Source organism: Boleophthalmus pectinirostris, unplaced genomic scaffold (genome assembly GCF_026225935.1).
Source record: "Boleophthalmus pectinirostris isolate CB_2022bp ecotype Guang Dong unplaced genomic scaffold, ASM2622593v1 HiC_scaffold_2826, whole genome shotgun sequence".
Taxonomy (NCBI): domain Eukaryota; kingdom Metazoa; phylum Chordata; class Actinopteri; order Gobiiformes; family Gobiidae; genus Boleophthalmus; species Boleophthalmus pectinirostris.
The window spans coordinates 2650058-2662915 of NW_026571291.1; the positions used below are offsets into that span (position 1 = coordinate 2650058).

Below are 12858 nucleotides of genomic sequence, written 5' to 3' on the forward strand. Positions count from 1 at the left end.
TCTTGACATAATCTTACAAATGCGCAAGTGCAAAAATTAACAAATCAATTTCATAAACCAGGAAAATACACAAACCGTGAGCTCCTTTAGCATAAAGGGCCGTTCACACCAACGCGTCAAAGTTTCCAGTTTCTATGTAAAGTCTATGTAAACGCGTGACTAGAGCGTCCTGCGTTTTTGCGGCGCGTCTTTGGCGTCGACGCGGCGCGTCTTGAGCGTTTTGGTGTCGGCGGTCTAGATGCACGTCCAAGGCGTCAAGAAGTTGAAAATGCTGAACTTTTTCGCATCAGACGCGCCGCGTCAACCAATCAGGGACAAGTATCCAGAGATGCAGCGACGTTATTATCAGGAAAAAAAAAAACAGAGAACCAGAACGAGAACCACAAACATGAACGGAGCATGAATATATACACCACAATCACCGAGCAGATTGCGAGGACTACACCAGAAACTGGACCAGGACTAGACTGAGACTAGACTGAGACTAGACCGAGACTAGACCGAGACTAGACCGAGACTAGACCGAGACTAGACCCTGAATAGGACCGAAGACTAGACCCTGAATAGACCGACTAGACAGACTAGACCCTGAATAGACCGAGTTGTGTGTTGTTTTTGTGACAGAAGAGGTGCTGATGATGGTGAGTCTGTTCTGTGCGTGTGATGGTTCATGTTTTATCTTTTCAGCGTCACACGAGTGCAGATTGTACGTGTGCAGGTTTAGCGCAGCTCTTAATTTTACAGTCATTTCACTCGTTTGGTCACTTTATTTATGTTGGTCAATTTATGATGCCATCAGGCAGAAGGTTCAGGGTCCCAAACTGTAAACTGAACAGATTCAAACATTCTTTTGTGTCACTAGCTGTTAATCTGCTAAACTCAGATAGTGCAGTTAAAAAATTATTATAAAAAGGCTTAGGGACTGTGAAATTAAAACTGCACATAGGCTTAGAGAATGTGCAATAATTAATATAGAACAGAAGAATGCAAGGGTTTGCCTGTTAAGGATAATTTAAGGGTCCTGTTGGTGCATCACTCGTGGTCATACTTGGCCTCATATTTACTTTGTTTTATGGTGTTTGTTTATGTGCTGCTTTGTGTTGTGTTGTCCTGTTTTTTGATAAACATGTTACCCCCTGTCCCAAGACAAATTTCTCCCATGGGAGAAAATAAAGGATTATCTTATCTTATCTTATTTATGTCACTACTGTTGTGATGAAAAGACTGGAAAGTGTCTTTTGGACGCATGCGCACTTAACTTTATGTTGCAGTAACCGGGATACTGCGTTTACATGCCACAAATATCCCGGTTACTATCGGAATAAATCAGCTACGGTAACCCGGTTTTTAATAATAAAGGGATACTGCCATAACCAGGTTACTGAAATACATGCACAGGTTACTGAGAAATACATGCACCATGAAGAAACCGGGATACTCAAAAAACCCGATCATAACCGGGTTATTGATGTGCATGTAAACACACTCCATGAAACAGACAGAAGTGAAAGGAAAACAAGATTATTTGGATATAACTGAAAACTACTAAATTACTTTAGATTTTAGATTTTATTGGTTCGTGCTCTGACTGAACGCCGCTGATAAAAGCTCACATGGTCTAAATGTTATTGGTTCCAGTTAATACCCCACAGAAGTGTAATAACTGTCTTTAAATGGCTTCAGAATCCTCCGTTTTGCCTCCACATCTCAACGCTGAATAATTCAAAGATGATCTGTAGACGGCGGTAAACACAGTCCGTGCTCTGCTCCTGTGTGTTAGCGTCACTTCACATGGGGCTAAATGTACCAGTGCTTTATAATGCGCACGTATGGGCTTCATTGTAAACATATGCAGATGAGACGTGCTTGTACTTTAATGGTTTTCTGTCATGAGATAAATGCAGCGTGGAGCTTATATGAGACGTGGAATACATTAGTGTCACTGCGTGTGTGTGTTTGTGTATTTGAATAAAGATGCAAGAAAATCAAAACACGGCTCCAACAAAATCCGTGTATCGTTCGTTCATTCGATTTTCAATAGAAAACCAAAAATAAGAAAGCGAAAAAAAAAACAAAAAACAGCTATTTTCTTCTTAATTTGTCTCCAAAACCAAAATGAAAAAAGAGATAATGATTAGTTAATTCCCTTGTTTGAGCTCCTGATGAGTCATTTCCAGAGGAACAGTGAAGAAATGAATCGTTTTTATCCTTTCAGAGCGTCTAGAACAGAGGTGCTCACACTTTTTCAGCATGTGAGCTACTTACAAAATGACCAAGTCAAAATGATCGACCTAATACAAAGTCAAACAAACTGCACGACATTGTTCCTGTTAAATCCTGTTTTAGTTCTGGTTTTAGACCTGGTTTTAGTCCTGATTACCTCCGCCAAGGAGGTTATGTTTTTGCCGGCGTTTGTCTGTTTGTTTGTTTGTTTGTTTGTCTGTTAGCAACATAACTCAAAAAGTTATGGACCGATTTTGATGAAATTTTCAGGATTTGTTGGAAATGTGAAAAGGAAGAACTGATTTCATTTTGGGGCTGATCCGGAAGAAATCCTGGATTCTGGATCACTTTGAAATTTTAGTTAACACTGTGGTAAATGGGGCCAAAAATTCTGTTTCTCAATATCTCGGTTAATTATTGACCAAACCCCATGAAATTTGACTCAGGGATGGACAATGGGATCCTCTTTCATATTCCAAATTGAAAGATACGAGACAAATATTTATGGAAAACACAATTAATATGAGGGGGACTGTAGTCCTTGGTGGAGGTCTGCGCTCTGAGTGCTTTTCTAGTTTCGTCCTGGTTTAGATCTAGTTTAGACCTGGTTTCAGTCCTGATTTAGTCCTGGTTTAGACCTTGGTTTAGTTTCCAGCAAGAGTGGAATTACCAAAAAAAAAATATATATAATATATATATATATATATATATATATATATATATATATATAATGTCTCAGACAGTGGGGTCCAGAGGAAGAGGTGCTGGAGGGACCATCATGGCAGGACAAACCCCTACATGGGGCAAACCACCGGAGCATAACTGAAGTGGCTGATATCAAGAAATCCTACCAATGGCTTGAGAGGGCTGGTCTGAAGGACACACAGAGGCACTGATCCTGGCTGCTCAGGAGCAGGCCCTGGGCACTCGAGCAATAGAGGCCCAGATCTACCACACCAGACAAGACCCACGGTGTAGACTCTGCAAAGAGGCTCCTGAGACAGTCCAGCACATAACTGCAGGTGTAAGATGCTGGCAGGGAAAGCATACATGGAGCGACATAACCAAGTGGCGGGCATAGTGTACAGAAACATCTGTGCAGAGTACGGGCTGAAAACCCAGGATCAAGGATCAAGGTGGGAAACACCTCCAAAGGTTGTGGAGAATGACCGAGCCAAGATCCTGTGGGACTTTCAGATACAGACTGACAGAATGGTGATGGCGAACCAACCAGACATAGTGGTGGTGGATAAGAAACAGAGCAGAGCCGTGGTGGTTGACATCGCAATACCAAGCGATGGTAATATCAGGAAAAAGGAACACGAGAAGCTAGAGAAATACCAGGGGCTCAAGGAAGAGCTGGAGAGAGAGCCTGGAAAGTAAAGGCATCAGTGGTGCCTGTGGTGATCGGACACTCGGGGCTGTAACCCCCAAACTGGAAGAGTGGCTACAACAGATACCGGGAAAAACAACGGACATCTCAGTCCAGAAAAGTGCAGTACTGGGAACAGCAAAGATACTGCGCAGAACTGTCAAGCTCCCAGGCCTCTGGTAGAGGACCCGAGCTCAATGAGGGTGAGAGACCAACCACCGTGGAAGGTGAGAAACACATTTTTTTTAAATATATATATATATATATATATATATATATATATATATATATATATATATATATATATATATATATATATATATAGCCCAAAGGAAAATCCCACCGTGTAATCCATTTATTTCAACAAAGTAACTGTAATCCAATTACTACTCACTGAAACAGTAACTGTAACTGAATACAGTTACTCATCATTTGTACTCTGATTACATAACTCCGGTACATGTAATCTGTTACTCCCCAACACTGGAGATACACCTGGACAGGTAATAGTGATGCAAATCAGTGTATTGTATTAATAACTTTTGTGCAGTTTCTTTTCATTTCTGAATTAATGGTCAAATGAATTAAGACAGATCAGTTGTTGCATTTGAAATCTATATTTTATTACTACTTTTTTTTAGCCTTTTTTCTATGCAACATGATATAATAAAATGTGAAAAAAAAATCTCATTTAACAATTGCGTGGACGTTTGCGATTCAAACACCCTTCAAATAAAGCATGGACTTCTTTGCTGTCGATGCACAGAGCTCCTCCCCAGCGTAGGTACTGTGACTCGGCGCGATTCATGTCTCCGAAACAGGTCCAGGTTTTGCCGGGAGAAGTGGTTATGGCCCATTTGGAGTGATCACTACTGGGTGACCATGACTTCAGCTCAGGATCCTTTATGTTGCATTGTATCTTCTCCACATTAATCACACTGAATGAGTTCTCGTGACAGAAGTTCCCGTCTCTCTTCTCCTGACGGCCCCAGGTCTGAGCCTTCAGTTCACTCTCCAAATTAGCGGCCAACTTCACATACAGGTCCCCATCTGAAAATGGTGGAATCATAAACTGTGAGAATTGCAAATTCATCAATTATGCACAGATCTATATCATACGGGACCAATATTTGCAAATGCATCTGCCTTAAAACTCAAGCAGAGGCCGTTATTTTGTTTCAGCCTTGACTCCTCTGCTCACAGGTTGGTGGTAAAAAATGGTTGTGGTTTAATTTTTTGTATTTTGGGGGGAAATAATTAAAACCGGCCCTAGGTTTTAATTATTTCTTTTTCGTTTTAATTATTTAATTATTATTATTAGGTAAGGAGGAGGCGGGAGGAGGCGTTTCTACGTAGGAGCTGTTTGGTTTCACTCATGCGCAACATTTGAAAAAGGACAAACAGTCGCTGGATTTCTCCTTCCTTGGAAAATCCTCTATACAAACTTTAACACATGGATGAATTAGACCATGAAGAAACCAAGTTTTTTTTTACAGCCATCACTTATAAGTTACTACTAGGGATGGGCATGATTAGTCGATTAATCGATAATTGATCATTAAGAATTTCATAAATTACGTTAATTTTAATGGACAAACTGAATGTATGTTGTTGTGTGTAATGTGACCAAACAGGTGTGTACATGTGTCTCTGCATCAGAAGGAACGAGACACAAAACAGTGGGTCAGTCTGTAACGAACCGAAGCACAAATGTGGATTTAACGATGATTTGTACAAGAAATTCCACACTTTCCGTTCTGGTTGGGACAAGTGTGAGTCCATGTGCACAGTGTATAAAGCAAACACATATGTTTCTGTGTCCAGTGGGAAAAAAGTTTTTCCAGGTGAGAGTCGCTCAATGTATCCGACAGAAGTTGAACCACATCAGCGACACAAGAGCTGTAGTTTTATCTTCGCTTAGTTTATGCAAATTAGTGATGTGGTTTTAAGTTTTGTTTCTGTGAGATTTGAACAAAACTGAATTAAACACATTATAATCTCAGATTGGCTCTAGAGTCGTTACGGTTTATATGTCGTAAAGTTGAATTTATTTATGCAGATTAGTGCAGATAGAAATAATAATGATGATCATTTTAATATAAAAACGTTAATGATTAATCGATAATCAATCTTAAATTCTTTCGATGATCGATTAAGAAAATTTCATCGAATGCCCATCCTTAGTTACTACTCAAGTACCAGTAACCTGGCACATTCACTGCACTCATCACAGCTCTGAACACGTCAAGATCACATCAGTGAAGCAGGTGGTGGAGCTTTTACACACAGCATCTTGTGCTCCTCCACTGGCACAAGAGGTTGTATAGTCACTTCTTGTGCATGTTTAAGATGAACGACATTTATGCACTTGTTAACGTGGCACCTCCCCTACACTTTCATCACAGCACGTGTGGGCAGATCACACATGTGGCAGTCAAGGGGTTGACAATTTGGAATATTAACAGAAATGCAGTTGCAACAACGTCACTTCAAATGTAGTTTGGGGAAATCAAACCAAACTAATGTTGCTTTATCTGCTTATAACAAATGGTTCAAAATTAACTTTAAATTAATTATCTCTTAATATCAAAAAAACTAATTATATGATTTTTTGTGGTAAAAAATCATTTCTAACTAACCCTAAAATCAAACTTGATTTAATTGAAATAACTCGTGTCTCATCCACCAAATGTTTGGGCGTCATTATCGATGATAATCGATCTTGGAAAGAGCAGTTGACTGGGTGACTAGGAAAATGAACAAATCTCTTGGTATTATAAGAAAAGTTTGTAAGTTTCTGGACTCAAATTCTATACTTACATTATATTATAGTTTCATTTATCCCTACCTGTCATATTGTAATAGAGTCTGGGCTGCACTTTCTCTACTCTGAACAAAATATTATTGGTGCAAAAACCTTTTGTTCGAATTGCAACTCATTCTGTGCCACTAACATCGTCTGCTCATTTATTTACTAAACTTAGCATTCTTAATATTTATGAGATTAATATTTATCAAATTTGTATTTTTATGTATCAAATTCTTTACAATTCAACAACGATCCCTGAACATTTCACATCTTATTTTAAAACTAATGCAGAGATTCACAGATACAAAACTCGTCAAATGCATAATTTTCATGTTCCAAAATTTGTCACATCAAGAGCTCAGTTTTGCTACGATCCAGAGGCTGTAAATTCAGTTTTCACATCAGGTCAGTGACGCAGATCAGAGGCGATGTTTAAAAGGAGTTTGAGGAAATGTTTGATATTTCATGTTAATGTTTGATAATCTTTCAATTGTGGATTTTCTTATTGTGTTTTAATCCATGTTTGAATCAAAAGAATTTAATGCATGGTGTTTAAATATAATTTATATATATATATATTACATTTTTTATGCACAATGATAATGTAAAAGTTTTAATGTATTCATGAGGTGGAGGCTTTAATATTTCGCCCTATTGGGTTTTTTGTCTCTTCCGGCACCTACTTTTTATCTAGTATGTTTCTTTTTATTGTCATGTTATATGTGCAAAATAAAATAAAAATAAATAAATAAAAAAAGTATCAAAAGAGAGCCACGTTAAATAGTTTATAGGGTCTTTGTTTTACATTTTCAAAGGAAACATATTTTCAATAATGATAGCTACAACATTAAAAGTCCTGGACTCATTCAGTTCATAATAGAACAGTTACCCATATTTCCTAGCGCACAACCAGCTGCGCCAGAGTTGGGCGCCTGTTCTCCGTGCGGGAGATGGTGCCAGACATGAGACAACAGGCAAAACAAAACAGTACAGGCAAAAACGGTATAAGCAAAGCAATGGCAGAGGTGAAGTCAGTACAAGAAAAGCAGCAGAGGCGACGTGCCCTGTGCTGCTGATGACACCTAAACATGAATGGGGAGTTACTATAAATCCTATAGTGCACTGGAACTAAGCCCAACTAAGAAAACACATCCTGCTGGTGGAATAAGGTGAGCGCACAATCCCAGGGCTGACGGCTGGGAATCCATTTTACGCAGCTCATTTTCTGGAGTTTGGGATGACTGACGCAGAACGACTTCTGTCATCTTTGGCACGATGCCAACTGTACAACCACATTCATTGTTAGAGAATGAATGTTTGGAGTTGAAATGATGTTTAGAATGTGTTGATGTTATCTGATTGCTGAAGGTGCATCACTGTGGGTAAAGGGCCTGGTACTGTGAGTGCAGCTGAGCAGCGCGGCTACATGGGACAGATGCATAAGAATTTGGAAGTTTTATGAATGAAGAGGTTATGGGGTGTTTCCCGTCACTGCAGATGAAGGTGTGCGTCACTGCACACCTTCATCTGCAGTGACGCACACTTGGCTCAAGGCACATTGATATGGCCAAGCAGAGAAACTACAAAAAACTGGATTGTGTGACAATTTGGAGATTTTTCTGAATGGAAAGGAGCAGTAGACATGCGCACCACAATGCACTGTGAAGCTCAGCGTGTTGTGAGAGTGAAGCATTAAATGGTTTGGAATTAAAATATTATCCTTCGAGTTTATATGGAAATAATAATTCTGAATTGAGGTTTACATGGAAAACACGTTAAATCACCTTTATTTAATTTCACTCAGCGTCTGGGGGTGGGGAAGGTTCTGATTGGACAGAAAACACACACTTCAGCTTTTCTGTCATCTTGGTTTGTTGTTACATGTGGGAATACACCCATACAAACTCAAACTCAGACTCCTGACAGCAGGAGCAGCTCCAGTTCAGGTCAGGTTTAGATGAGCTGGAGCGGGGAGTGGTGTTAGGTGCCTTAACCTGAGAAGAAGCTTTCCCCGGGAAGAAACAAGAGCACAGACGCTCAGAACAAGATACAACCACCCAAACAGGATTCACGTTTCTGCGAGGATGTTTTGCACCACCTCAGAACCAGCTGCAGTCCTGGAGCACAGAGGACAGGAGCAGCCTGCCTGGACCTGTAGTCCACAGCGCTTTCTCTCTTTTGGACCCAGTCCACTGCACACTGGTCTTGCTCGTCCCCGTCTAGAACCAGGACATGGAGGACAGAGCCTCCAGACCAACGAACTCGGATGATGGCACAAGACCAAGCGTGCTACGCTGTGGCCCCGTGTCTTTACCGCTATTGCCCAAACTCAGAGCTCCTGCTCTGGGCAGATGTTCGGTGAACTGCGTAGAGAGTTCTACATGCTGCTGTTTCATGAGCTCATCACTTGAGATGAGGACGATCCACGGTGTTAATGGGGAACCTTTCACAATTGGAGGTACCACTGCTTCTCCGGGAAAAACAGGCACTGGGTAACAGAGGTATGGGAACACTGGTACCAGGGAACATCAGGCTGACCCCAACACAAACATGATAAAAACTTTTTTCACCATCTTGCAGTGCGTCATCACGTCAAAAGGGCAACCCAATGAGCCTGCAACGTTTATATGATCGAGGAATAAACCACCCACTTACTTCCAAATTAAGTTTAATTCCAAATAATCATTAGGAATTAAGTGTTTACATGGTATTTTTAAAGTGGAATAAATTTTCATTCCAAATTAAAACAGAACTAAGTAATTTTGGCGGTAGTGCTCCCCCAACAGGTCGTTAGTGAAAATGCATTGTCGTAAATCCTCTCCCCCCCCCCCCCCCACTCCGCTCAGCTGAGCTCACATGTGTTTTCACAAAGCTGGTGAACACTGTATGCAACAAAATATCTCAGGTGGGTAATGTTATTTTACTCTTTACATCAGGGGTCTCCAGCGTTTTTCCTCCAGTGAGCTACTTTTACAAAAAGAAAATGCCAGAGAGCTGCCTATTTTAGCAATCGCAAAGAAACTAAGTCAATTTAAGAGTCTTGGCAAGTCTTCAATGCGGAACATCTAGATGCCTCTAAAACATAAATCATTCTCCATTTATCAGTGCACAAAGTTAGGCATGAAAAGGATGCATTTCCAGTGGCAAGTTGTTCTTCAGCACAATACACAGAATTCAGAAACCCCTTGGGGAGCTGCTCTGAAGGGGGTGGAGCTACTGGCAGCTCCCGAGCTACAGGTTGGAGACTCCTGCTTTAAATAAATAATATCATATTCTCCTCGAAATTCCAAACGGGCCGATCCAACACAAATGCATTACTAAAGTTCAGGCTGATTTTACATCTGGGCTAAAGTTGTTTGTTGTGATAGAAACACAGAACAAACTCACCCTCAGCAGAACATCCCTCTGCCACAGAGAGAACACTCACACTCCACTGAGTCGTGTCCTTTAGTCCGACAGAAACTGAACCACATCAGCGACACAATAGCAACCTGTTTTTTTGAGCACTTAGTTTATGCAAATGAGCCATGTGGTTTTTTGTTTCTGTGAAACTTAAACAAATACGCTCAACGTTATGTGGATAGGGAAACCCTGCGGACACAGAAACGACGTGTCTGGACGCAAATCATTTCCGATACTGTGACACAGTGATTCGTTTCTGTGTAAACGTCGCCATAGTCACATATCACGTCAGGGCTAAACTTCCAAATCGCACTTGTTTTTGCTCACTGACAACACAAACTGTACACATCCTACATGCAGCTGAGACATGAGTCGCTCAAATCAAAGGATTTATACAACGTGAGTCAATCTAATGGTTCAGCTTCATAACGACAATGGAAAATGGAGCATGCTAATAACAGCATCTACGAACAAGATAACTGTGCAGTAAAGTTAACAATTACTCAAGTTACATAAATATAACAGAGATATGAGCACTGGGTTATGAAACTTGTGTGTTCAGCAACAATATCTCCAGTTCTGTGTCGCTCCTTCTCTTTCTTGAGCTCTGTTATTCCTCAAACACCTTCCCCAAACTGACTCCTGAGAGCTCGAGCTCTGTTCGATTCTCGTTTTCTTTCCCTTGCGTCCTCGGTCAAAGACTTCCTCTGTCTCTTAGCTGGTTGTGTCATGACTGACACCTCACAAATAAACACGAGATATTTATTCTTGCAGTGAAATGTGAATAGCGTCAGTAATGGGAGTGTCGCAGCTCGGTTACCTGTGTGTATATTGAAGTGGCATAAAGCACTTTGGCTCTCGCTAGAACGAGACAGAGCCCTGAGAGCTGCCACCGGGTCAGTGGCAATGAAGCTGCATGTCTGATTTTTCCGCCCAGAGACAGGTGGGGGCGCCAGTGTGCCCTTCAAACACCCCAAGATGCCATATGGAACAATTAGTGGGTCTTTGAAAGACATTAATTAAGGTAGTTCTGCTTTAATATATTTTTAATCGGAGTTAAAGCTCTCATGTAAAGGTGGATTATGTGGTGTTTCTTGTTGTAAAGCACTTTCATGCAACATGTTACAGTTGTTTTAAATGTGCTATAGAAATAAAGTGACTTGACATGACATAAGCAGTAATACCATTTTTCGTACAGATCCCAGCATAGGCCTGAGTGTGTTGAACAGGACTTTGTCTACGGTACTGAAAGTCATGGTTTTCTCTTCAGAGTCCATGTAGATGCACTTCAGACCTGTCTGTGTGACCTCTGCAGGAGGCTTACACAGGATGTACCTGAAGAGAGAGCACAATCAAACACTGCACATTTAAAGGCACAACTGAACTCAGAAAAAAAAACAGAAAGCACCAGAGCGGAGTAAGAACAAGGTCTTTCCTGTTGTGTTCCCCGTGGACACTGCTGTGATGCTTCAGAACACAGAGGAGGGACACTTTTGGCTCTTCCACAGGATCTGCTGACCTTCCCTGACCAGTCCTCCTGTTACTGCACTGACGCCTTTGACCAAGACACAACAGAACTTTTCCATGGGATCAATAAAGTATCTCTCTCTCTCTCCTCCTCCTATACACTGCTGTAGTTATGTTTGGGCACTTCTTCTTGTGTGTGCCTGTATTCCTATTTTTCCTCCTATTTTTCTTTTTTCCAGTTAGTCCTGAATTGGTTTAGAATGTTTAGTGTTTACCTATTTTTGAATTTACAGTTGTCCCTGGCTATATCGCGGTTCACCTTTCGCAGTCTCACTGTTTCACGGATTGTTTTTAGTGTAATTTTGCATGATTTTTTATTTATTTATTTATTTTTTACAGTATATGAATGCACATCGTGTTCCTCCCCCTGCGCTCTGGGGCTGTAAACCCTTGTCAGTCAATGGGGGTATGCGGGCGGGTAGTGATTACATACTGGCGGGTCAGGACTAAACCAGCACTACACAAAGACTACACCAGAACTAAACCAGGTCTAAACCAGGTCTAATCTTAGACTGAAGAGAGACAACCCCAAGCCCACGGAGCATGGTGTCCTCAAAGTGCGATTGGGCAATGGCTGCGTTTAACTCCATGAGGTGCGGAGCTCTGGGTCGGTCCTTTCTCCTGCGTCACCTCCGAGTCCGTCCCAACAGTGAGTCCTGGTTCTGTTCTGGTTTAGTCCTGGTTTAGTTCAGCGCTGCAGGGGGAGTCACTGATTTACCCAGAAACCACTGGAAGAAAAACTGTGATTGGTCCATTTCCATTAACCCTTTGTTCCCCAAGAAATATCAGTCCAATTTCATAACAATGATCTAGAAATTATTACTAGTGTCGTGTTTATTACTCACGGAATAAAAAATATTTAAAAATATATTAGTAGTACAAAAATTCATTCAATATTTTTTCTTGAGCCTTCAGAATAACTTGAAGACTCTGATGGTTCTCGTCTGAAAGAAATGCTGTTTGCACAACAAAATGTTTGGCTCTTTCATTTACATTTCCAATAAAAATGCAGCTATACTCTACTTTTTAATTCATTAATTGTGTAACGACAATTTTAGTCCTAACCTTTTGTCGTCTCTGGGTGCAGGGGATCCAGGCCTAACGCGCTACCCGATTGGCAGATTGGATCATAAAGCAGAAAGGAGTAGGAAGTAGAATGGATAAAAAGATGTTCGATTATATTACAGAGTTGAGTAGTGAAAACTAGACCACCGGCCGTAAAGAGAGCGGTAAAAACCGTGTGACCTCCTGTCACCCACACACCCAGTGCACTGGCACCTGTGCATTTATATAGGGCTTGACTCCACCCTGCCCCCTTGTGGCCAAGCTGAATATAGGTCACCCTGTGCCCAGACAAACAGTGACCCAAACTAACCCCAGCCTAAATGAAAGAAAAATGGCTCCTACAAATTGGTTTTGTGTATAACATGAGATTAATCGTGATTAATCGCACTCAAACTCATGGGATTAAAGCGATTAATATTTTTTACTTTTGCCCAGCCCAAATATTTAGCCATAAATGTTT

The 12858-nt window shown here is 40.9% G+C and overlaps 1 protein-coding gene across 1 annotated transcript in view; it reads right to left on the reverse strand.

The window, feature by feature from the left end:
• Nucleotides 1–4286: 4286 nt before the first annotated feature.
• Nucleotides 4287–12858, reverse strand: part of LOC129410936 (deoxyribonuclease-2-beta-like) — a 13568-nt gene continuing 4996 nt past the window's right edge. The window contains exons 2-6 of the mRNA XM_055160038.1: nt 11003–11141; nt 10627–10768; nt 10432–10539; nt 8719–8892; nt 4287–4645 (exon numbers count right to left, since the gene is read on the reverse strand). Coding sequence (XP_055016013.1) covers nt 4287–4645; nt 8719–8892; nt 10432–10539; nt 10627–10768; nt 11003–11141 — 922 coding nt within the window. The remainder of the gene's footprint in view (nt 4646–8718; nt 8893–10431; nt 10540–10626; nt 10769–11002; nt 11142–12858) is intronic.